Source organism: Rousettus aegyptiacus, unplaced genomic scaffold, assembly GCF_014176215.1.
Source record: "Rousettus aegyptiacus isolate mRouAeg1 unplaced genomic scaffold, mRouAeg1.p scaffold_m13_p_7, whole genome shotgun sequence".
In the NCBI taxonomy this organism is placed as follows: Eukaryota; Metazoa; Chordata; class Mammalia; order Chiroptera; family Pteropodidae; genus Rousettus; species Rousettus aegyptiacus.
The window spans coordinates 97,640,159-97,667,306 of NW_023416310.1; the positions used below are offsets into that span (position 1 = coordinate 97,640,159).

General features: G+C 42.9%; 1 protein-coding gene and 1 pseudogene across 1 annotated transcript in view; both read right to left on the reverse strand.

Annotated features, from left to right (window-relative positions):
- Window positions 1–15,674: 15,674 nt before the first annotated feature.
- The window catches only part of UBE2D2 (ubiquitin conjugating enzyme E2 D2), a 39,734-nt gene continuing 28,260 nt past the window's right edge, over window positions 15,675–27,148 (reverse strand). The window contains exons 2-7 of the mRNA XM_016166376.2: window positions 25,694–25,757; window positions 23,444–23,475; window positions 23,287–23,364; window positions 23,099–23,204; window positions 18,735–18,828; window positions 15,675–17,331 (exon numbers count right to left, since the gene is read on the reverse strand). Of these exons, the coding sequence (XP_016021862.1) occupies window positions 17,286–17,331; window positions 18,735–18,828; window positions 23,099–23,204; window positions 23,287–23,364; window positions 23,444–23,475; window positions 25,694–25,757 (420 nt within the window). The 3' untranslated portion in view covers window positions 15,675–17,285. The remainder of the gene's footprint in view (window positions 17,332–18,734; window positions 18,829–23,098; window positions 23,205–23,286; window positions 23,365–23,443; window positions 23,476–25,693; window positions 25,758–27,148) is intronic.
- On the reverse strand, window positions 22,235–22,356 carry LOC118605621 (annotated as a pseudogene).

Genomic DNA, 27,148 nt, shown 5'->3' on the forward strand with positions numbered 1-27,148 from the left:
GGAGACCTAAACCTCCTTCTCTCCATCCAACCCAGGTAGGAACCAGAGGAGAGAGAGGCAGAATTGTCCACATGGAGAATGCAACAGGAACAGGAAATGTCATTTGCAAGGCATCCACATAGAACTCTCCACCATAACAAATGAGACGAAGCCCATCCCCACCCAAGCCCCCTTCCACGAGAAGTAAGGCCACGCTGGTTCACTATTCCCTCCTTTCTCTGTGCCTCCAAAGAGAAATATTTAAGTTTCACATTGTTATTCAATCAATCAGCTTAGATTCAGGAAACAAGTTCCTTAAATCTCCAGTGACTTTGGGGGAGAGAGGGGACCCTGTCTTTTGAGTAGGAGTGTGTCAGTCCAGTTTTGGATCCAGGCCTCCTGAATGATATCCATGATTGGCATTTATGAAGCCCTTATCCTGGGCAGGGCATTGTACTAAACAGCTAAAGTGCATTATTTTATTTAATTCTTAGATCAGCCCCAGTAGTAGTATCATCCCCATTTTTCAAATGAGGAAACTGAAGTGAGATTGACATCAAAGTTGTTCTCCTATTCCCTGACATTTGCTGTCTTAGTGAGGCTTTTCACATACACATCTGCCCTGGGGTTCGCCTGCTTCATATCTTGTAGTGATTCCTCAGAGCCTATAGGCTCACCCCGAGCCCCCTCCCCCACTCTGGCCTGGCTTCCCTAACCAGCCTCATGCCTTCCTGCAATCCCATGGCCCTGCTGACCAACACTACCCAACACTCAAGTTTCCCTCAGAAACCCCAAAACTCCCCTTCAAGTTTCCATGGCTTTGCACGTTCCCTCTGCCCAGAAAGGCCTTAAATCTAGCTCACCTCATGAATTCCTCAGTGAAGACCAAGAGTATGTGTCACCTCCACTTCGAACCTTCTCTGACTTCTACTTCTGTCCTCAGTTTGGCCTATATCTACAAGGCCACCACTAGCCTTTGTGCAAACTGGAAAAAATTTTCCTTTTGGCAGATATAGGTACCGTCTTTTGGCAGCAGGTCATGGACTATCTTTCAGTCTTCCTAGCTCCCTTTGTCACGTGCCATTTTGTAGTGTATGCACTGAACAACTGTATTCTGTGGCCCGGCTTTGGGACCCCTCATCTCTTCCCTGCTATTGCTACAGTGACCACAGTGTACAGCAATAGCTTTTATTTGCTCATTTGTCTCCTCGTCCCCTCACTATCACCACCCAGAAAAATTCTTTGAGGGTATAGGAGCATCTTCTACCTATCCTGGGCCTGAAGGTTGGCACTAAGTAGGTACCACTAATGATAATGGTAGCCAACATCTTTCAGATCACTCTATGTCTGGCACAATAATTGCTCTCTGTGCATATGATTATTTAATCTTCCAGCTCAGACACAAGCTTAAAGTTACAAAGTAGCAAAACCGGGATTTAAATCCATGACTTGTCCAAGGGACCTGCCTTTTCTACAACTACTATTTATCAGCTAATGTGGGCCATTGATTAAACATCCAATGACTGGGAAATGGCTGCATGAGAGGAGTATAGGAGTTAGGGTCTTCAGTAAAGGTGGCCAGTCTGGAACCTGGCCTAATGTCTACCCCTCTTGGGCCCTGATTCCCTCACTTGTGTCACAGAGAATGGGAGCAAAGGCATTTGGACCCCTGTCTCAGGACAGAGTACAGGACAGTCTTCAGTGGGGTCACACTGTACTGTGTTACCTCAGCCAAAACTGCAGGATAGGCCTGGGGATGCAAACATGAGCAGGGGAAGAAAGAAGCTTAACTGCCCAGACACAGGCCCAGGCCTTTGGGGTCTCAGTCCTCATATATGGGCAATTGGTCCTTAGGTCTCCCCAGTCCTGCCCCGATGACCTTCAAAGGGACAAGAGAACTGAGAAACTAGAGGGAAAAAATCAGAAAAGCTAGGTCTGTCTCTTTGGAAGCGAAGACCTACTCATCCTTGAGAAGTCAGTTTGGTGCCCCAAGCCTGGCCCTGAGTTGTGTAAACGGGGGGAAAGGGAGGAGGTCAGAGAGGGGACTATAGTTCCTGAACAAAATGACTCTGGGGTGAGGCTGGGAGGGAGTAGAGACCAGGCCAACACACACACAGTCACACTCGTACACACAATCACACTCGTATTTTCCCTTGCCCAGGCACAGCTACACATGCCGCAGACAACCAGACATAGCCCCACCCTCTGCTGGGCACAAGGCACTCAGCCTTATGAGGAGGGGGAAAGAAGAATGGGGATGGTTTGGGGGGCATTTTGACCCTGACAGTAACTCTTGACTTCTCTAGGCACAATTATGGTTCATATGGCTCTCTTATGGGAGTGAACTACATACTCCCAGAGGCCAGACCTCTGTCCTCCCCCCGCCCCCCACCTCGCCCCCAAGGCCCCAGATCAGACTCAAGGGGAAGGGTGCTAGCCAGGCCTGAAAGTGCCCTACCCAAGACATGTGGGCTAGGGCGGGGTGGTATGGGGAAGACTTGCTGAAGGTGGAGGGGTGGGGCTCAGTCTTCTCTCACAGACCTGACCCCAGAAGGCAGAGCAGGGTGGTAAAAGCCCTTCACACTGGGACTTTCGAAAATAGTACCAAGCCTCTCTCCCCAGACCAAGGGATCCTACCCACCAACCCTTACTTTGCCTTTCCCTTAAGACTCTAGAGAATGGGGTGCTCAGACAGTGCCTGGGGGTGGGCCTGGAACGAACTGCTTTTTGAACTGGCGGGACTGGTTCTGTGTCTAGCCGACTGGGCAGTCACGGGTTGCCTGCCAGGCCTGGGAGGAGGGAGGCCTCAGGAAGGGGCCCCTTGTAAATCGTTAACTCCCAGAGTCGCTGCTGCAGCAGCTGCAGCCCAATCCCTTGGGCCCGCCCTCAGTCATGACTCTGGCCCTCAGAGAGCCCACCCCCAGGCCAGAAGTCAGAGGCTAGAGGTCAGAGCTAGAGGTCCCAGCACCTGGGCAAGTCTCTCCTCTAACTACGAGGTGAGGGGTCTGGGAGGGTGTCTGTGAGAAACGCACTTCTAAGTTCCGAGCTTTTCACTCTAGTTTGCTCTCCAGCTTTCCTGCTGCAACCCTGACCTTTGCCTCTTAGGGGAGAGGGTCGGGAGCTCTGGGTGGGTCTCCTGGGGCAGCCCCAGGGCAGGTCCAAACCCCATCAAACCTTTCTTCTTTTTAAGGAGATAATTACGCCAGTCCCACCCACTCTACCTCACGGGGTGTCACCAAGACTAGATAATAAATGCGCTGAGGAAAAGAAATAGATAACTGATCAGAATTGGGATAGGATTCTCAGCTTCAAGGTGCTGGGGCCCCCCAAGGGAAATAATAAAGGCTACCTTTCTGGAGGCAATGTACTAAGTAAACCCGTTAGGTTTGATAACATTTAGCAATCACATTCCCATTTTGCAAATAAGGAAACTGAGGCTTTGAGAGGAGGGGAGACTCATCTAGGCTGACTTACCCAGGCTGTGGCAGCTGCACAGGAACAGGGCCAGGATTTGGACCATTTTTGTGCTCTCAAGCTGAATCCTTGTAGTTCTCTGTCTCCTTTTCAAATTCCTAAGCTACAGGTGAGGAGACACCTTAAAGGCAGAATGAGCTGGACATTCCACCCCCAGTGTAACACTGTATGTGTGTGTGTGTGTGGGGGGGGAGCACCCTGATATGGGACAGGTAAGGGAGTGCATGCGGGCAGGAGACTGGCAATGTCTCCTATCACCTCCGTGAGCCCCTCCTCCAGGGCGGCTCCCCATCAGGTCACCCTCATTAGCTCCCCAGGTGCTACCACAGCGGAGGCTTGGCTGCTGTTCCCCAGACCCCCAGGAAGAATTCTCTCCTGCCCTAGACAAGCTAATGAGGGAGGATTGATGGTGTTATCACCCTTTTCGCTAGGGAGGCGTCTCAGAAGCAAGGAGATGGAGACAAAAAAAAAAAAAAAAAAAAAAAAAAAAAATTCAACTTTTAATCGAGATTGCAGATTCAGAAAAGATTCATAAATGAAATGATTCCCTGAGGAAATATAAAAAGTTACTTACGGCCCAGCTAAATTGGGCAAGCTTCAATCAGTGGCTGTTGAGAAATCATTAAGATATACATATTTTTTTAAGTATATGTGAGATCCATCAGGAGGGCTGACCACTGCCAGAGTTAGAGGGGATCTGGACCTGAGGTGGTTTGACCTCCTTTGTCACCTTCTCCCATACAGACCCATGGCTGGGGAAGGAGTAGAAAATGGGGAGGAGCCCCATCTTCCGCCCCCAGGAGCCCAAAGACTCTCTAGCAAGGGAGAGTGGTGTAAAAGGGATTATGTTTAGGAAAAACTTTACCGATTGAAGATTTTCCCCTTTTCCAACAGTATAACGGGGTATGGCAGGGCTAAAGAGGGGACCCCCTTCATTTCCCCTGGCCCTATTTTCTAATCCTCGGGTCAGCTTGCACCCTACTTGGTTACAGGAAGATCAGAATGCCCTCTCAGACCTGTGTCTGAGGGTTTTACAGGTCATTCTGTTTGTTACCTCTCGAGGGAACACTGTGGGAATGAACCATCTCGTTTTCAAGGATGATCACTGGCTTTTGAGAGGACAGTCTACCCTCCCCATTGTAGCCATCTCCATTCCTCTGGAGGTCTAACCCTCTTCAGCTACAGCCTATGGGGGTCTTCACGCCCCCTTGCTTTCCCTATGCCTAGAGCTTTCAGGGTGAGGCTAGGACATCAGTGAAACATAGGCTCTGCTGAATACTGATCACCATACCCCTTCTGTGCACTTCGGGGGCCATGACTCCTAAGGCCTGGGACAGGGTCAAGTCCTTACTCATCTCTGTGGCCTGGTCCCCATTTGGTATTAAATGTTTGCTGAAGAGGAGGGAGGGAGGGAATATGAGGTGGCTGGGCAATCTGTCCCATGAGAGTGGGTATGGAGAAGGGAGACAGGCCAGAGCGTGGTAAGGGGACTGTAGTGGCAATGCCTGGACCCCTTTTCTTAGGCCATCTGCCTGGATAGCCCCTCCTCCATCAAATCACCAAGGAAGACCAGAAACTCGAGCCAGATGGCGGTAGCCACAATGCCTTGTGGGTGACCCGAACCCGATCCTGGCCAGGCCGAGGCGCTATTTTAAACCCCAGTCCCAAGCTGCCGCCTCAGCCTGCCTGGCCCATCTCTGGTTACAAAGCCATGCCCACCTTCCTGCCACTTCCTCCTCTCCACCTAGGCTGGGGGACCCCCTAGGCTGGTGCTGGGTTCACTGTGTCTTGGGGAAGCCCTGCTCCTTGTAGGTTTGGTCTGTCAACTGGCACCAATGCCCCTCTCCATCTCAGTCTTGCCCACTTAGGCACCCTCATCCCTCTGCCTAAAGATTAATTGCCCTATATTTTGACTGAAATCTCCCCCACAGATGAGGGTTCTCTTCCCAGGAAATAAAGGCTCGTCTGGCCACAGAACCTGAAAGACTGGGCCCTAACTCTGTGGGGGCCAGAGCATGCAGTCCAGGATAGGCAGTTGCTACAGGGGGAAAGGAAGTAGGTTAGACATAAGCAGGGACTTCCCAGCAGTGAGATTGTACACTAGAGAACTTTCCCTCACCTCAATGCCTGCCTGCCTGCGTGAGCAAGAAGACGAAGATGATTCCTGAGGGAGTCTGGCTCAAGGGCTTGTGGGTTGGGGGACTCAGGCACCATTTAGCCAGCCCACAGTGGCTTCTTCCCTCCCCTTCCTGGAAAGGACAGCTTGGCACTCAGGTGGCCCAGCTGTCAGCTGGCTAAGCCTGCTGGACTTGTGTCCACAATCTTTCTCCTACTCTGGGCAGTATCCCCCACTGGCTCTAAGGCCTGCCAGCCCCACCCCTAGCCCAACACCGGCACAGAGGGAGGCAACAAACATTGCCAGGACACTAAGGGAAGTCATCACCCATGCAGGCTCCCCCATCTCAAGCTGGCTGGACAGAAGGCCGCCCAGGCGGCCTGCGTACTCCCTCTCATGACCGTACCCCACTCCCTCACCCCCATGCTGTACAGTCCAGCAGTGAGGTGTTGGCACCCAGCCTGGCACAGCTGAACAGTGACACCAACAGCCCTGCCATCTCAGGCAAGCATAGTTCCCTCCAACCTGGCAGTTGGGGTGATGGGGGCTGCAGGGGAGAGGGTGTTTTCCACCCTCCAGGGCCTGAGACAGCCAAGATAGGATGATTTGGAAACTTCCCCCTCCACTATTGCAGAGGATCTTTGGCATCCCCTTAGAGTCCTGGCTGCCCCTTCCAACTTAGGGAGTCAGTCTTGAAGTTATACCAGTGGTTCTTAACTAGGGCTGATTTTGCCTCCCAAGGGACATTAGGCAATGTCTGGAAACATTTTTGGTTTGCCATAACTGCTGCTACTAGTACCTAATAGGTAGAGAACAAGGATGCTGCTAAACATTCTATAACACACATGACAAAGAATTAAATGGCCTCAAATGTCATTAATACTGAGGCTGAGAAATCTTGGGAAGAATTCCCAAACTAACTTGGGAGCCTGGTAGGATACACACGAGCACATGCACACATGCGCGCGCGTGCACACACACACAAGGCACAAGGTTCATCATCTCCTATTCCACAGGCAGAGAGGGTTCTTCTGTCATTCTGGCTTCAAAGGCCCCTTGTGGCCTGAGGAATGTGGTAAGCTGTCTGCCTGGCCACCAAACCATCCACCAACCTTGGCTTTAAAAAAAGTAGCCATGATGGGGGTCCTGGCAGAACTCTTCATCTGTCCATGGAGCGAGACTGACATCTCCCACTTACCAGGCAAGCTCTACAGAGCCGCGGCATCCCCCAAGAGTATTCGGGGTCTATGAAAAAGGGCCTATGGAAAAGCGTAGGGGCTGCTCTGCCCTTCCAGACTCATCCCCAGAGGGCTGGCCCAGCCTGTGGCTGGTTGGAAGCTCTAGCCTCCTTCTCACCTCCATTTCTATTTAGGAGGCAGCCATGGTGGCTCAGCTCCTGTCTCTGGTTTCCTAGGGAGCTCTGCTGAAGCAGCCCAGCCTCCGTGGGTCCATCTGTCAGGGAGGCTGTTCCGCCCCATCGATTGCTGTTCCCAGGGGGGCTGTGCTGCTCGAGGGACCCAATGTGGCGGCCAGATAGGAGGGCTCTACACCGATAAGAGGGGGTGGGGGCAGCTTGGCAGCAGGCAGAGCTGAGGGGGGGCTGGCACTTCAGTGAGAAGGAACAAAGCTAGACAGGCATGAGAAATGCAGAAGGCCAGGGGCATCAATGCAGGAGGCTTCTTAGAATGACCTCTGAAACCAGCTGGCACCCCCCCCAGGACTCAGTTTTGCCTTTGAACACACCAAATTCCCATTTGCAAAGACAATAGCTGACATTTACTGAGTGGGAACAGTGTGCCCAGCACTGGTTTGGGGGCTTTGTACACCTTTACTTGAGGCTCAGACTCATCCAAAACAGGTGCTGTTATTTTCCTCTGACAGGGGAAGAAAATGCCCAGAGAGGTTGCAGCACTTGTCAGTAACCACACAGAGGAGCTAGAGCTAGATTTTGAGGCGGGTCAGCTTGGCCATGGCTGTGCCCCAGCTCCAGACAGACAGCCAGGCCTAGGGGGAGGAGGCGTGTCTAGTCAGGCAAGAGGCCCTGCCTGCCCTCCCCACAGAGCTAGCTGCCTCCTCCCCTGGGCACTGTGACATCTGCCCCGTTTCCCGGCCCCAGACAGCTGCCCAGAGCCACGTCAGCACTTCCACTGGGGAGCCTGGAAACTGGCTCTGGCTCCTAGGTGATGCGCGACCACAGGGGTTGCGCTTCTAAGCCTCAGTTTCCCCTGTTCATTTGCGCGTGGGTGGGTGAGTGGTGGGGTTTTGGGAATGGGCTTGGAAGAGAATGCAGTAGCATCCTGGGTGGACAGGGCGCAAACATTTTCACACAGCCAAGAGTTCTGGGAATGCCTTGCGCAGCCCCTCCCCACCCTACCCCCAGTCCACTGGGGCCAGGTGGTCATTTGGCAAAGTTCGTGTGTGTGTGTGTGTGTGTGTGTGTGTTTGTGTTTTGCGGGGAGGTAGTGTCTGAGCTCTGCTTAGGCCCGCACCCTGGCTGGCTGGGGCCAGAGATAACCGGCGCCTCCCGGAAAATCATTAGCATCTGTTTGGGTCACAGCAAAGTTGGCTTGCTGAGCCTCCACCCGCCGGAAACGGCCCGCACCCCGATCCGAGTGCACAGGCGCACTGACTAGGCACACCCCTTCTCAGGGCCCAGCTCTAACTGGTGTGGCGACAACATCCACCCACCCGAGAAGGGGGGGCCTGGGTGCAAGGCCGCAGACCGGGAAGGTGGGGTTGGGCCTTGCCGTCGGGGGCGTCCTGGCGTGGTGTGGGTGCTCCAGTCCGCGCTCTGGGCGATCCAGGCCGGCTCTTGGCGGAGCCCACGCTGGCGGTAGCCCAGGGAGTGTGTGGAAATGACACCGCCAGGGCGGCGGAGATCCCCCCTCCTGACATTGGCTGGAAAGTGGAGCAGCTCGTCAGGGACAATCAATGGCGATCGATCGCTGCGCGGCTCCGGCGGACGGTGCGGAGGAGGGGCAGCGGGGCTGGCGGGGGCTGAGGTCAAACAGCACACAGACTCGAAATGGGGAACAGTGGCACAGAGGGGTCACACGGACACACAATCCGTACAGGGAAACACCACTATGGGCCACCGCCACCACAAAGGAGGCACACTCACCACATGGAGTTACACCACACCATGACATTCTCTGACACGTCATGACACGGGTGTGTGTGTGTGTGTCTGTGTGTGTGTGTAAACGGTTTGCATGCATACATACAGTAGGGTCACATTATCACACGACCACATTATCACACATATTTACTCCAGGACAGGGTCTCATACCACAACTGATGACCTTACACTAGACACCCACATCACCAGGACACAAAATGAGTCATACATTCCACTAGTTGGTCCCAACCACACAACTGTAAGAAGTTACATACTCTTACTGCACAATAAAATCACACAATGAAGCAACAAACTCGCATAGCCAAATTATACATCACTACCACCATCTCAAACATTGTCAAATGGATCTCATACTATTCAATAATACAGTGGTGTCCCATATTGACAACACAACGGGATCAAGAGCCCAAGAATACAACAGGACTACACAACATAAGTTGTACCCCAGTAACTAAGACACAGATGCAGCTGTTTCACCTCCCCCAACATGAATATACCATGGCACAATAAACAAACACTGGCACAAGCCAACCAGCATTAACTCTACAGGGCTCTTACAGAACTAATGAATTCTGCAGGTAAGGCGCTTAGTGCAGAGCCAGGCACCTGATAAATACGCAAAACACAGAGGGTCTTGGGATCATTGTTAATGGTTATATACTAGTAGGTCATATCAATATAATGACTATATAAATATTTATATGTCATCATAATAACCTACCATTACATACACCCAGGAAACACAACTCAAGTATCACAAACACAACTCACACTGCTGTACTCACCCACATAGTGGCCACACATTATCAGTTCCCCTAGTACACAGGCATAAAGGCCACACGCTCTGGGACTTTGGTGGGGAAATCACCCCAATCTCTCACCAGGTGCATAGCTACTGACCACTTTTTTTTGCAATTCTCACAAAGTTGTAGAATAAAAGCAACTCCCACCCAACATTTATACAGCATCCCAGAACCTCCCACATAAGCTCCTTGAGGACCATCCTTAATCAGTTGCTGTCTCCATTCCACCATTTTCCCATATATAAACTGGGGCATCAGTTCCAGAGTCCTCAGAAAAGCCGTCCCTAGTCCAAATCCAAAGCAGGAAATCTGACTGGCCAGATTTCAGCCACCTCCCCCCACCCCCATTTCCAGTGGTGCATGTGCATGGGAGCAGGGCCAGATCATCAATCCTTCAACACACCCTTATATGCCACTCCTGTGGTTCCAGTGTAAGGCCAGCTGGGCTGTAGCCCTCACTTCCTCCAGTTAAGGTCTGGGCCCTCCCAGGGGTTTTCAGGAATCTCTTGCAGCCAGGGAGCTCCCCCTAAAGGTTTCACCTGGAAAGACTTCCAACATCCTCAACTAATTATTGGTTGTATGACCTTGGCTAATTCCCCAACCTCTGTGCCAGGATCCCAAAATCCTGCCCTCTGATCCAAGATTCCAACACCCTCTCCCACTGTGTGTGCACATGCTCGCACACATACATACACGCAAGCACTCTTTAACTAGGGAGAATTCTAAGACCACTAAGCCTGTGACCTAGGATAGGGGAAGCAAGGATCTTGGGTTGTAGGCAGTGCTATAATTACCATGGCTCATCCCTACCCTCACCCTTCATGTAGGTCTGGGAAACAGATGGGGTAGGTCTGGCCTCCCATTACATACCTCACCACTCCTAGCCCCTGTGGCTGGAGGTAACTCCTCCTACTACAACACTCCTGGCTTTTATTCATCAGAAAGAGTAGATGGACCCTCTTTATGTCCCCTAATAGAAGCAGAGGGACAGACAGACCCTGGGCAGGGTCACACAGGCTGTCCAGATATATCCGTCCAAATGCCTATCCATTTTATGGGTACATTCTTGTAGGTCTTGCCAAGGAGGTATGGGAGTAATGGGTCCCAAAGGGGCCCGGATGGCCTGCTCCAAGTCCCTGGGTGTCTTAGGAGCTGGTCCCTGCTCAGAGGGGCAAATCTCTGGCTTGTATAGAAACCCAGGAAAGATGTCCCACTGTCTATGCCTTCTTCTTGGAAACTATAAGCACCTATAGCCACAATCCTTTAATTTGATAAGGCCATTTTGCACCAACCATAGCTCATGGGCTAGGAAGGAGACCAAGGACTCATTTTCTAGATGAGAAAACCAAGTAAAGGAGAAATAAATTAGTTGCCCTAGAATACACAACTGAAAAGCTATGGGCATGTGATTCAAACCCAGATTTGACTCTTGTTCCTCAAAGGCTACCCAACTTAGGCGCACATCCATATGCATAAACACTAAAGAATGTCTATGCTCACAATTCTCTCACAACTTCCTGTACACATGGGGAGCCCTCTCCCGCACACACACAGGCAGGCTTACACTCTCCCACGCCTGAGGCCTGTCAGCCACATTCTCTAGAGCTCCCTCCCTCCAACAGGGACAGGGGCAGGCAGGGAGTCCACATTCCCAGGTTTCCCCCCTGACCCTGATCCCCCTCCCCAGCATACATTCCTCCTGCTGCAGCCAGATAACCAGCCCCAGGGGGAGGCCTGGGGGAGAGCAAGGGATTCTGGGGGCCAGGCCTCTGGCCCTACTCTCGGTTGCCTATGTCCAGCTCTATCGCCTGAGTCTGGCATGGTTGGGACCTAGCTTTCCCTGAAGGGAGCCCCCACACCTCTAGCCAGGCTAGACCCAAGGCTTCCCTTATACCAGGAACTTTCTTAGGCCCAGAGCTTCATGCTCCAGAGGAGGAGTTTAGCTGTCTCCCAGCTCTCCCTTCAGATGCAAAATCCTTTATAGTTACTAAAGAGAACAGGATCTGAGGAGCTCCTAGGACTCCTCTCTCCCCCTTTCCTCCTAGCAGGTGAAAGTCTAGATTCCAGTCCCTAGGCAGCTTTCCCCATCTGGGGGTAGTAGGGGTTAATTCTCACGGCTCTGCTTGGGGTACAAGCCACTTGGCAAATTCAGCAAATCTGGAGCTATTTGCATACCCAGATGGCCAAGTCTGGAATTTCAAAGAATTCCCCAAGAAGAGGCAGCTGGCTTCCGGATAGTGGCCCTGGAGGCTCACAGCTGCTGGGCTAAAATACTGGGGGGCCTTGGGCCCCAAAACACAAGATAGATTGAAAATGAAAAGCGAAGAACATTTCCCAGGCCCTATCACCAGCCCCCATCTCTGTCCCCACTGTCCCCAGGCCTCCATCCCTCATGGTATGAAAAGCCTCATCCAGGATGAAGCAGGCAAATGAGATTGGGCAGGCAGATTAGATAGAACTATGGCTGGGGTCACAGGGACTGCCTGCCTCTGGGGAAAGGCAAAAGTGGACACCAGGTAGATAGCTGCCAGAAACAGGAGATCCCCTGTTCACGAAAAAATGGACAGACCTTTGCTCCAATGCAACCTGCAGCCAAGTGGGCAAAGGCCCTGGCCTGGACCCTACTAACCTGTCCCTGCACAGGGCTATGACTACTATACCAAGGAGCGCTTGGAGGTGGGGAGGAGGGGAGGTTAGTGTATTGACACTTCTGGCAGGCTTTGGGCCAGAATACTAAGCTGTTCCCTGAAATTAATGCTATGATGGAACCTGACTGAACTAGGCACTGGCCCTCCCAGTTCTGGATAAACCATAAACAAAGCCAAACCCAAACAGGCCTCCCTGCCCCAACAAAAGCCCCTCTCAGGTTCTATCCAAACAGATTTATTGACCACTCAACTCATGGTTGTTACAGCTACAGGTCACCACTGCCCTCTGCTGGCCACCGAGGCACTAGCAATTCACTTAGACATCAACTCACTCCCTATCTGAGCAAATGCACTTCAGTCACCTCCTCTAATGGGCACAAAAACTTAAACCTGTCACCTAAAGTCAGGGAGTGTCGGGGGGCAGGGCAAACAAGGACAAATTCAGGGCAGTGTATCAGAGAAATCATGAAGGAATTCTTTCCCCTGCCCCAAATTTATATCAGAAACCAAAGGAAATGTCCTTGCTATCCAGCTTGGAGACTGAGCCCACCCTCATGTACCAGAACCCGCCCCCCCCCCCACCCCTTACCTTTTCTCCTATGCTCTTTGTCCCCTCAAAAGGAGGGTCAGGCTGAGATGACCTGGAGTCATCTTTCCAAAAAGCTAAATTCCTCTGGCAGGTCTGAGAAAGCTTTGGTTCCCCTGGTTCCATCACACTGTAGCAGGTGACTAGAAGTCCTGAGTATCCTCTGAAACAAGGTCACCTGCCCTCAATTCTTAGTGCAACACCCTTGAAAGTAACCACACCTTTCAAAGATGGCAGGGATACCAACTGGTGGTAGGGGAAACTGCGCAGAAAGATCTTACCAGTATTGCCCCTTAATTAGGTGGGGAAAGCCCCAGACATCTCTGCTGTCAAGTAAGTAGTCTTGCCAACTATCTCAAACATGCAACATCTCTCACCTTGAGATGGTGCTGGCTCTGGAGCCCAAATGTCATGTTGTGAGCTGTTTCTAGAAACCTCCAAGTCAGGCGACCCAAAGAAGGTTATAGCTTCCAAAGCTACTCTAATTTCCTATGGAAAACTTCAAAGCTGAGGAAGCTGGCAATTTGGGGAGTACTTGGTCCAAAGGTCAGCAAAACTAAATGCTCCCTTCTCATTCATTCTCCAGGGCCTCTACAATCCCTTTAAGAGTCAGGAAAGTTCAGTACTTAGGGAGAAATTCAAGTAGAACAAGTGGCTTAGGGCCAGGAGAGGTACCTGGAAAAAAGGTAGCTACCATCCCTCATATCCTCAGAAGTCTGAAAAGGAGCACAGCACATTTACCAAGGCTGGCGCTGCTCTTTCCTGGACAACAGTCACTGGAGACCTTGGCCCAGGAATGCAGTGGCTGCTTCTTGGCCTTTATAAATGTGATCAACCATTTGCTTTCAGAGTATATTGCAGGGCAATCAGGAGCCCCAGTTCTGGAAGGCCATTCTACCAATAACGACATATACAGGAGGTTAAAAATAAAATCCCAAGTGAAAACTATTAAGCTGCTCTCTCAGTGCCAAGATATTTATATAGCTCTCTATCTGCTAAGAGGCAGATTATACTTTGCCTCTGATCAGGTGCAGTTCCACAAACAATTCAAAGATGAAAAGTGATCACTTGTCACAAAACTGTCTGCCTCTGCCTCAACTAGCCCAGGATCAGTCAATAAGAAAGGGCAAAGCTAGTTGGTGATTGTGTTACACATTCAGCCCCTGAGGCTGAGCTTTCCCACTTATATCGACTAAGATAAAATATAGCAACAACAATGGAATAAATATTATGACAAAGTGATCCCATGGCCAATTTTCATATTTCTAAGCCCCTAGGAATTGGCCTGGAAATATTCAGAGGGGCCTGAATATCAAACACTTACACCAGCTGGGGCAAAAGGCTTTTAAAGAAGATTTTTGTGAGGTAGAGAACTCAGAGCCACTTTTCACCTAAGCACATATGTAACATAAGGAAAAATTAAATAGGCAACAGTCTCTAAGAGCATCCCCAGGGAAGTCTATTTTCTCTCCTTAGATGTGTATAAATGTATATTTGATAGCTTACTACCTTTACCATTATTTTCATATTAAAAATTTGCTTTCTCTTGTACTCTTGTATAAAATCACCCCCCTCTCCCCCCAAAAATCAAAAGGAGGTAATGGGTCCTACCAATAATGACAATTTTCTGCAGGGGTAATAGATGCTTATTCCTGAGTAGGAAGGACGAAAAGACATGTTCATAATTCAGAAGACCCTAGAACTGAAGAAAGTTCTATTAAAAACCTAGCCACTGGGTGCTAAGGGGCACATACAGCAGACAGTCACCTTAACTGCAGACGAGGGACAGTTTATAGGAATTCTAACTGTATGTAATTTAGAAATAATCCACTTCTGACAACCTACCTATGGCTCAAAATAACTTGAAGCAAAGAATGATTCAAGAAGTGGAACACTGGAACAGTTAGAAGTGGAAAAAGAATGCTTCTATTGCTAGATCAGGGCAGAGAACATGGGTCCCTTCTCTCTACAGACCTCTCTACCAGTCCCTACCCCAACAATTCTCCCTCCAAGTCTTTGTAATACCCAAAGTGTAGAAACCAGCAGGACAATGCTACCCTTGACAAGTGGCCAATAACAAAGCATGCAAGTATCTGAAATCATGTAGTTTAACAAACAAACAAAAAAACCTGCTCCAACTATAACTTGACCAAGCACTCCATGTTATTAAGCAAAGCAAAGGGAACCCATACACTTGACATTCCCTGGTAACCACTGTCTCAACAAGATAATCAGGGTTACTGCAAACAAGTTTTCACATATGATAAAGCTGAGACACTTCTGTAAAACACAATGTGATTCCGGGGAAGAACCATCCTGAATGATACTTTTTTTGTGTGAGTGGGGAAGGTAGCCTCCCTCACTGAGCCTTCATTCTGGCCAAAGCATATGTTTACAGACTGGACCAAATTTGCTCTATACTCAAATGAGCAAGACCAAACTACATTCGAGGGCCTAATGTTGTTTGTGACCATGTATAAACTTTCATTTGGTACCTGCACACCAGGATGATGGCGGCTTTTATTTAGCACTTAAAAATACTTAAGAGCACTTTTGTGAAAATATTTACATTATGACCTAATAAATAGTAATGAGCTAGTTAGCTGATTTCTAAGATGACAAAGAATGTACTTTCAGGGTCTGTGCAAATGACCCATAGTCAACACTGTAGTTAATAGCAAGTCAAAAATTGATGAATTCCCACCAATCCATGCAACTGAGAATACAAGGTAATTTTAGGTTAGAGCTCAATTCTAACTCCTTTCCCACAACTGTTAACAGTCAAACCTTTGCAAAGTCAAGAATGCTAGAAATGTTAGTAAGTAGCCAGCAGCTAAAATGCAGCACTTTAAGAGGTTTCAGGTTGTATCATACATTAGTTCCCAGATGGAAGAGTAGTGACACTGACAGATAAGACAAGTTGAACAAGTTTAAAACCAAAAGCAGTGGACATTTATTCCTCAGTTTTTGTGCAAGAGTGTAAAGATGCATTGAAAGAACCTGATGACTAGTGAACATCAGCTATGGCCTTCAGGCTGGCCTGGTTTACAATTAGATTAGGAGGAGGTGAAAAAAGGTAACTTGCCTAGTTCACATGAACGATGTTTCTGGAAAACACAGTTGTTTACAAGTTTCAAACTACATTTTACTAGAGTTAAGGGAAGACTTCAAAAACCCACATACAGTACAATTTAAAATTGGATGAATATCCTGCAACATTAGTGCAAAGTAATTATGTAGATTCTCCAATACAAAATTGGGTTCGTGTTTCCCAGGTTTGGTCAGTGTTGCTCTTTTACAAGCACAGAAGCTTAACTTACCAAACAGCAATGCCTTTGTTTTATGTCCTATGTACCAAGGGAATGTCACAAGGTTTTGGTGAAATGGAGCATAGTTTCATTAATAAAACAAATTTCTTATTTAGTTTAACAGTCATGTTCCTGGAATACTGCACATACAAGTTTCATGGAAAAGCTTTTAAGCTTATGCCCTTATTCAGTAAAATTAGTTTCAAGATATCCTTTTTACTACGTAAACTAGAATTGTTTCATGATTTTGAAATGCACCCAGTATAATGAAAACATATCAGGGGTGGGGGATAAACCACCACTAACCTCAGCTAAAGTTCTTAAAATCAAAAAGCCTATTCACACAAAATTATATGTAATGACTGTAGTAATCAGTTTATTACACAGATTAATCATTCTTGAACGTACAAGCTCCAGAGGAGCAATTGGGTCTTTAAATATACACAAGTATTTCCATCAAATGAATTTTCACCCTTACATCCAGATAGACCTAAGCAGTTAAAAACATAAGAAAAATAAGAGCTATTAGCTATGTATTAACTGAGAAACCACATATAAACCAAAGAATATGGAAGAGAGAAAGAAGGGCTGAAAGAATGAAGGTTAAAAGGTAAGGAGATGTAAGAGCTGGGAACAAAGCCCATCACACTTTATGCATTAATAGCTCCAATCCATTTAAACTTAGTTGACCAGTTAAACTTAGACCTTAAAATACAGGATGTGGGTTGAATTTAATTTGTTGGCCGTAACTTTCACCTAAGACGTAGGTCCTTCAGAATAAAATGAATATAGAAACAGCTTCGTGTTCTTCACCTTGCTTTTCATGTGTTTTTAGTTTAAAAGGATTCCACTTAAAAACAATCTCCTACAGGTCAGTGGAGCTTTTCTTCCCCATCCAAGCACACACCATACCCACCACCCCTCACCTTGCCGTTATCCAAATTTAAGTCATTAAGGGAAGTTTTTAGTCTCGCACCTAGGTTACACCTGGAGAACTGGCTTGTCACACACACACTTCTCTGCTAGGAGGCAATGTTGGTACAGAAGTACAGTATTTCTAGTTTGTTGTTCCAAGTATGTACAACACGCAGCACTGCTGTATCAGGTAAACATGTGCACAGGGGAAGATGAGGCGTGGGCTCATAGAAAGCAGTCAAATGGAAATCAAAAGGATTTTCTCTTTCAGAGTTCCCCTATCTTTATTTGTAGAGGTTATCCAATAATTTCTTTAATTACATCGCATACTTCTGAGTCCATTCCCGAGCTATTCTGTTGTACCTGTACACACAAAGAGAAGCTTAGCTTAACATAGGTGAGGAGGAGTCAGAAGACAACAGATTTCATTCACTATCCCATCCAGTAACTTGAAGGGGAGAAATGTATAGTACCTTCAAGTGAAGCCATCTTTTCACCCCAAATTCTAATACGCATTTATTCAATGATAGTGTTAAAAAGCTGTAATGTGTGATACAATATCCTGTAAATGATACTAGAAGATTTTTATTAAATTTTAGCATTTGCTGGCGTACCTTTATTCTATACTTGATTGACCTATTTCTAAGAAAGATCTTTAACCTTTGTTTACTTATTTGGAGTTCTTCATACTATACACTTCTACATTATATGGTTCTTGAAATTAGTGGTTAAATTAATATAAGCTTCAATAAAATAACGAGTTCTGGAAGAATTCACTCTAGCAATTTAGTTGCTAAAATGAGTGAGTTCAATGCTCCAGAAGAATATTCTAGTAGTAAAATAAACAGGGCAAAAGATTCTACAATTCTTTGATTAAAAAATGGATGCAGGAGTTCTGCTAAACATTACCACCACAACGGCTTAGAAAATGGCTTTTGGCAGACCATTCATGCCCAAAATTCTCAATACTAGACAAAATAGTTCTCCAATCAAAAAATTTTATTTAAATAAATTCACAAATAGCATGGTCTAATTTTATTCTGAATGCAACCAGAAATACATGACTACAGATACTATTCAAATCTAAACAGAGATTAACTAAGAATCAACTGCTGTTACAATCCCCTATTCCTGGTGTAGCTTCATTAAAAAATATTTATATGCCTCTCTCATCCAACAGAATTCAAATTATTCTTTAATCTTTCGTATTTTAACTTTAGAAAATTATCTACTCTTTCCCATCTATTTCTTTCTATCTTACTGAATATACCAAACAAAAAAGATTAGAATCTTTTAATTACTATCTCTCGATATCCTATTTTTAATAATCCAAAGTACAATTCTAAAATAGGTAAATTTTATATCAAGTTTTGTTTTTGAAGGAAATTTAGGGCTTTTGTGTCTTGAGGCATTTATTCACTTTCATTTTAAGATTATGCCAAATGGTAGGAAAACAATTTCCTTTTCCCATTAATTTTCAGATGCCTAAGACAAATGGGCTTTTGATACAAAATGCTCTTTATGCCAAAAGCCAAGACGACATAAAGCTGTCAGAAAGTATACTGTAGAAGTTTTTCTAGACAGGAGTCATGTGAAATCGAGATAATCTATTTATAATGAAATTCATGCAAATACTCCTCTTTCCTGTCCCTAGGTGATGTATATGTAAGTATCTGACCCATACCCAGCCCTCAGTTAAGAAAGACTTGAGATATAAACATCTCCGTCCCACCACAGGTGCTCTTCTGTCTGGAGGCCATACTTACTTTTCTCTATCTGTTTTGTAGATCCGAGCAATCTCAGGCACTAAAGGATCATCTGGATTGGGATCACACAACAGGGAACAGATGGACAAGAGTACTAGAATGAAAAAAATCGTATAAATTAAAAGATGAAAGGAATGGATCTAAAGAAACATGATGTGCCAACACATGAGAAAAATTCTAAGAATTTATTTATATTGTAGTGCCTAGTAGCTTGTAAGCTCTACCTAACTTTAAAGTAACAGTAATCAACAAAGATTCTATGATTTCTCTATACTTGAAACCCTAAGGAAGCTGTCCAAGCCTGGTGAAGTGACTTGCTCAATGTCCCTGGTTAGTAATTAGAGTGGAATTAGAATCCAGGTCTTCCAAATCCCAGACCAATATCACTTTTCATAGCCCATAAATTTCAATTTTTAGAAGCCCATATTCAGGGATAAATGGCTTTCAAAATTCCAAAGACAACCGCACTACTGCATGTTCTTAGCCAGAAATAACCACCATGAAATCTAACAATCACTGCTTTCTCAAGGGTAGGTACTACATTCAGATGCAATGGATCTGTTTCATTTTTAGTTGAAAAAAATTTAGTCTAAGAACATAAAGGCTAGCACTTGCCCCCAAATGGGGCTGGCCACACTTATTACAGAGGATACAACATACTTCTACTAAGGTCTCAAATGCTTTTCAGTGATGATTTAGAATCCCATCTAAGCCATTTCTTTACTGACCACCTGGAATATAGCAGACCAATCTCAATAGTACAATTTCCTCTGTTAAGTCTGTTGTTAATTTATGTATTCCTTATTGAATGTAAAGCAGCAGCCAAGGCCACTACCATTAAATCCAGTGGCCTCTGAGACACTGAAATAAACTCCAATCCTCTATTCTGATGCTAACAGAACTCAGCTCTAATGTTTTGTATAAGAGACAATGATTCTGACCCCACTTTACTCCCAAAACATCAAATTCAGCAGGAAAAGGATTTATTCATTTTCCTATCAAATCTATTCTATAGAGATCAAGGGCTTCTGAGAGGTAAAGAAAAAGTCTACATGCCCTTTATCATTGGGATTGTTAACAAAAAAGCTATTTCCTTGCCTTAAGAGTATATGGAAAATAAAAAACATCAGGAAAGATGTTTTCTGACTCTTCATTCCTGTTGCCCACAATCCTGGCAGATGGCATTCCCAAAACATCTTCTCTTCCCATTGTCAGGTGTATCACCTGATGCCCTCTTCAAGCACAGAACATTCTAACAGCAATTAGGAAAGATTTCATGTATTTCCTGGAAATGACAACAGGGAGTTATAGATTTTTGAATGTCCATAAAATTACTGACTATAGAAAGAAGAAACTTGTCCAACCTATCAAACTGGCAAAAGTACAACTGATTCTTCACCTAAAATTAGACATATTAACCAATTAGTTATTAGTTACAAGTTTCCTTTACTTATAATTCTAATTATTCTATTAAGGCTACTTTTGAAAGATAAATCTTAAAGAAATAACTTGTCTTTCTTTCCAAAAAAGGAATCTAGGTAGTAGTTATCTGGACCTGGTGAAAGGATTCTTAGTATACTACTTAGTTCCTTTAATTTGTAGAAAATTGATTTTGGCTTAAAATGCACACCTTCTTTCACTGTGAAGAGATAATTCCTATTTCTACAACTTGCATAGACTCTTCAACTGAAGTGACTAAATTTTCACCTATGTAAAATAAACATTCTTCATCAGTATATATTCATTTTCATTAGCATCATAATCTACAGTCACTTCCACTTCTGAAAACATATAATCAAGGGGCTTTATGACACACTTATCTGCTTCTTTAAGTTTTCTGTATACTTCAGTCCCTAACAAATACACTCAAAGTAGAGGGAATTTTGAGTCAAAATTATTGCCTTTGAAAAGACTTTTCTGTTTTCAAGAGATAATTAATATCACACATAGGATTCAGTCTTTCACAGAACCCCTTGCCCATTCATTCAATTTATAAAAATGAGTCATTAAAACATTAAACCTAGGTAAACTGATATAATCAAACTCAACAAAATGGCACTGCAATTATTTTAAAAGATAGCTGCCCAGATAGAGAGAACCTAAGTCAAATAAACAAGCAGCCCTTATGATTTAGAATAACTGAAAAATCAACGCTAGGCACAAAAAAAAAGAAGATAAAAAAGCTGTGTTAACAATTTCAGTGATCTAGACCTCCCCATTCCTCAACCTCTCTCTCTCTCTCTCTCTCTCTCTCTCTCTCTCTCTCTCTCTCTCTCTCTCTCTCTCTCTCTCACACACACACACACACACACACACACTCTCTCTCTCTCTCTCTCTCTCTCTCTCTCTCTCTTCCACCTATCTTGGTCTCATTACTAGATTTCTTTCTTTAATGTTACTTGGTGAAGGAATAGAAAGCAGGACAGGAAATCAAAAGAACAAGTGCATGAACACTTCATAAATAGCCCATGAATTGCAAGGGGCCTACGAAAAGGGAAAGGAGCGGCTTATCTGGAAAAGTTTCAGTGACAATTTTTTAAAATGTGGTCTTCTGATTTTTTATTTTTGCGTAGGATCCCAGAAATTTTAGTTTATTCCTCAGTTTTTGATTCCTTTAAAAAATTAGTTTATCAGAATACACAAGTCTTATCATAGTTATAACATCAAAGTTATAACATGACAAGTACACACTTTTTCCAACAGTGCCTTTATTCCAATTATTTGCCTATAAAAAACCAGTTAACTATACATTTTTGCTCTTTAATCTTTATAACAACAATGAAGTTGTTACTACCATCCTTATTCTATAGATGAAAAAAAGAACAAAAGCTTATTTTTTCTAAAGTCTCATTCAATAAAAGATGAAACTGAAATCTGAACACAGGCAGTTGGAACCTGAATCTATGCTATGTTGCCTCCATCTAAATGTGTACATTAAAGAAATGATAAAATATAAAATAGGAAAGGAAAAATATTGGGAAGAAAAATATTTTCATACACCAAATTCGCTGCCCAAATACCCAAATTTCACCAGTTAGTGTATATAAATTTCTGATTTTTTCGAACAAAATATTTTCCCATTTTTCACAATATTTTTTTTTTATAAGGATCTTTTAAATGCATGTGCTAGAACTGATTTATTTCTTCCTTTATGGTTGGGCCTGTAAGTAATTTCTAATTTTCAGAAGTAAACAACACTGCCACAAATGTACTTACGCAAAAAGCTTTTTTGTTTGTTTGTTTGTTTGTTTAATAGCATTTGGGTTGTTTTCTTAATACAAATGAATGAAACTTGAATTACTGGGTCAAAGGGTATTACTTATTAAGTCTCATCTCTTAATACATACTAAGCAATATGAATTTATGTTTCTATAGTATATAAACACTCATTTCAATGTATCTCACCAGCATTTAGTTTTCTTTTTAAAAGATCTTTGTTAAATAAAAAGGTGAAAAATGGGAACAAATTTCTTTCTTTCTTTCTTTTCTTTTTTTTTTAATGCCTACAGCACCTGGTCTTCCTAGGTGGTGGTCTCTCACCCAAGTACTAACCAGGCCTAACCTTACTTAGCTTCCAAGATCAGATGGGATTGGGCATGTTCAGAGTGGCATGGCCATACACTATTTTCATTTGTTTATTTTGTTCTTTTCTGTCCACTCATCTGTTAATATCCAGGTTTTTTTCTCTTATTGATTTATATGTTCATATTTTAAACATATTAGCCTATTATTTTAAGCCTATTTCTTGTATTTGTATTTTGACAACTATAATCCATTTGTGATTTCATTTCAGTGTGATATTGAGAGGTTGTACAATTTCAACTACCTACTCAGTTTACTGATATAAAAAATGCCCAACTTACTCGTGTAATTAGGTCTTATTTAGACAAACTATTGGATTTTTCATTACAAAATTAGCAACTAAGTTTCTTTACACATTTTTAAACACACACACACACACACACACACACATACACGCACATGACTACATACCAAAGACTGTTAATATGCTCAAATAAAAATGTACATTAAATTGATCGTCTTAGAGAATGAAATCTGTTCTGGACAAGAAGCTAAAGACAAGCACTAGTGAAACCTTAGAGAATGTGAATATGAATTCACCTGTACTTCGTTCAAGATTTCTCAACCTTTACGTGAATAGCAAAATGGACAGAACAGTCATGACACCAAGAAATACCTATGCTTGAAAATCCAACTCTCTCTAGTGGTCTCAAAATCTATTCAAGAATAAGGAGGATTGCTACCTCTTCTTAAGAGGAGTATAAGTAATCTTTTCAACAATAACTTTAAAAAGACTTTTAAAATAGTTGCTTTATCTTGGTATCAAATACCCATTCCATTACCTTTTGAAATAGTGAGTGCTGGAGACCACTGTGACCGTAGAATATCAAGACAAATGCTGCCATTACTGTTAATATTTGGATGATAAATTCTTGTTGTAAATGCAACCTACAGAAAAAGAAAAAAAAATGTGAACTGCTTTATTAGTATCACAGGTAACACATAAAAACAATGGCCATATCCCAATTACCTTAGGTGGTTTAAAGGGGTAATCTGTTGGGAAATGAATTGTCAAGAAAAATACTCCACCCTGATAGGGACTGTCATTCTGTTGATAAAAAGAAAAGTGGGATTAAAATGAGTGAATTACATAAACTATTTATTCTGAAATTAATCTGAATACTTACTGGCCCCATTATTGTAGCTTGCCAATGGAACACTGAAAAAGAACAAAAAATCACCATCAAGCAATATCCACACTATACCTACATCAAACAACACATCATTCCCTATCTAATCCCGGTTCATTTATAAGCAATGAGTCCTGGGCAGAATGAGGAATCTAAATCACGTTTGAGTCTGAAGAGAGAAAAATGACTAGCATGGTCTAGCACACTGACAAGGTACTCAATGAAAAAGTATTTGAGCTAAAACATGAAAATTCATCCCAGGGAGACAAAATCCTTGACAAAGCTCAAATTTCCACTTTTAAAAAGGGATTTCTCACTTCAAAGGGTTAAAAAAAAAAATTTTACTCTTTGATGTGCTGCTGTATCATTTCTCTAACACAAGTATATACAATACACTCCCCTTTTATAATGCTGCTATAGAGCAGAAATATGTCAAAATGAGTAATACTCAAATTAGGAAAGGATAGTTTTTACAATGAAAAAAATTCATTCCTACGAGCTCTCACATGTATGTCTTTAGAATTACTGATTCCTTAATAAAGAAAGAAAACATTAGCTGAAAGTCCCAAGCTTGATTACAAGCTCTAAGGATAATCCAAATAAATTATAAAGTTGTTTTATAAGGAATCTTCTCTTCAAACTGCAAAAAATGATCCTTTTCCATTTCAAAGAGTGTCACTAAATACAGTACAGAGACTAAAAAAGCCAGAGTTTTCACTTAGAAGCAAGCTACTTTTCACTGAACCTTCACGCTAGGATCTGGGCAAATTAAAGAACTTGTCACTGAGGTTACAGGTAAACAATCCAAACTAGATAATTCTTATCAGAAAGAGGAAATGTGAAGACTAAGAAGCCATGTAAAAATTCACTGGGATATCAGTCCACATCCTTCTGACCTCCTTATATTTATTGCCTATCTTTTGGGGGAGTTTTATTTAATTTTCCAGGATAACAACTTTTCTATGGAGAAAGAAATGTGATAGTACTAACTATAATAGAAACAATGCAATGGCAAATTACTTTAGCGCACTGAAGAGAACTTCAAAAATGCAATCTAATTCCTAGACTTCAAACGCTATTAATTAATTAAAGCTCAGTTATTCTCAACTTTGAGGAATTTGCCTGAAATAAAACCACTTTTTCAACTGAAAGTCCATACTGATATAGGTATACTATATGATACCATGAAATGACAGAACTAGAATTCAACAGCAAACTTGAGAACCAGAAAACTTGAGCCACTTTAAGAACCATCATGAACCTCTCACCAGATTCGTCTTTAAAATAGTTTACTATTTCTACTTCACTCAAAAGAATTGTTATTGTGCAGCTTAAATGAGAATAATGTGTGCTTAAATACCTGTCCTGTCCTGTTTGGTATCAAATACCACAGTAACTCTTACTGGACAGGTTTGAATATAATAATGTAAATGAGATTTTTCATCAAATGCACTTAAAGAAGCCCTGTTTAATTCTTAAGGATTTAGCAAACTGAAAACATTCTTAAGAAATATCAGAAAAAAATAATTTTAAACGTAAGTTAATGTAACTTCATGTTTACTTTTTATCTTAATCTATATATTTCTCTTACACAAATGTTTCCAAGTATGCTTTTTTCTATATCCTAAATGTTACATTTTGTGTGTGAATTATTTTTGTGTCAAAAAGCAATCTTGTTCAAGTATCTTCTCTTTAAAAAAAAAAAAAGCCTAGAAGATGATACAAGGAAAGGCTAAGTTGATACAAAGTGGAACAAAAGGAAAATTATCCAAAGTGTGATAAGATTTAATAAATAATTTTAGGCAGGATCAAGCAGGTAAATTGGATATTAAAAATAAACAAATTGTACTTGTCTTCACAAATATGAGCCAATAGACAGAAAGACACACACACACGAATTATCCTTAGTATTATCTTACTTAAAGGACAATACCTAGTTAGGTAAAAGCTCAAAATATTCTAGCCAATGAAAATACCTAGATGGGGTGAAGGACAGGTGAGAATGGGCCAGAATGATTACAATGTTTGGCAAAAGAGGTTCAAAATGTAATGAGCAACTTGGAAGGTGATGGGATACACAAAGAACAACATCTTTTATGGGCAAATATGGTAAACACTGACTCTTCCCTATAGCAAAATTTTCCTTCACGTAAAATAACCTTGAGAGATGTATATTCATCAGTCACAGAGTTCCCCAGAGGCAGGCTGTTATGCCATTTTACTCCACCATTTGTTTTAAATACTTACTATCATCTCCAACAGGACCTGCTGAACACTGTGCTGGGGGGTCCCGTGCCAGGTCATTCAACTCCTTAAGAAAGGAGAAAATAAAAGAAATATATTCAACATAAATGTAACTTTTATCCATTCATAAAATTTTCACTGTTACCAATATTCTCTGCTGCACCAGTAAAGCCCTTTTAGGAGCACTTCTTCGAAGTCAGAAAAAGAGGTAGGTTCAAGCATTTTAGGTTCTTGAATGCAAGCGAATATTCAAAAAAATAGAACATTTTTGCTTTGTTAAGAGTTTAGTAGGTAAATATAAGGTAAATTAGTAAGTACTGAAGAGCCACGAAAACTGTTTTTAAAGTAAAAACCACATTTATTAGTTTTCAAAAAAGATTTAAAGACAGTTTTTGTAACTCAAAACTATTAGGTTACACTTGGGACAAGCTCTTGAAGTCATAAATACTCCAAATGATGTGAGACCACCTGACAACCTTTTTAGCTGATATCCACCACCAGGATTCCAATAGTAGTAGAAAAAAAACTTTTAAAAGGACACAGTAAAAAAGCTGGCTGAAGCAATAAAACCAATCAAAAGTTATGTAATTAGAGATGAATCTACCTGTAATGATACACTACAAACTGATGCCAAGTGTCTTAGTTATTTTAACCTAAGAGCCCACAAACTTGAGATTTGTTACTAGGTGGGGGAAATGCCTGAAAAACCACATACTATATAATTCCCTTTCCCCTTGGTTTGGTATGTTAAGATAAAATAAGCTCTGGGAAAGACTAGTTTTAGATTTTATTTTAAACTTAACAATAAATACAGTAAAATCTAATATTTTTAAAGTACAATAAAAACTAGAATCTTATTAATGAATAAAGATAATGATTTCAATATTACAAATATTATATGCCTTTTAATTTGTAGCAAGCACCATAGTTATTTCTGTAAATCCTTTCCTCTGAGTTAACTTATTAGCCAGTCATTTTGGTACATCAATTATTCTGTTTTATCCTACCTGTAAGCTTGGACGACAAAGCATAAAAGTACAGAAATAAATTTTGTTTCTCTTAAAATCCTGGGATTGAGATAAAAGATTTAGCAATATTTATTTTCCCCAAGTATCTCAATTTCTGAATTTTCTATCTCTCTACAAGAGATTCAGTGCCCACCTCAAGAAAAAATAACTTATATACAGTGCCCATTCCCAAATGTTTGTAATACATGTCAGTATAATCAAGAATATTGCTTGATTTAAAATACAAATTATCTATTTCTTTTGACTAATATAGCAATAGATTGCTACTAAAATATAATTGGAATTGAACAAGCTATGAAGAAGTCCTGCCATGTTCATTAAACGAAATTTTACTTGTGATTTATTCTTAATATTTTGCTCCTTTCAAATGAAGTCACTTTTTTTCCCATGCTGAATAACATTAAGGTTTAACATTGAAAACTAAAATTTA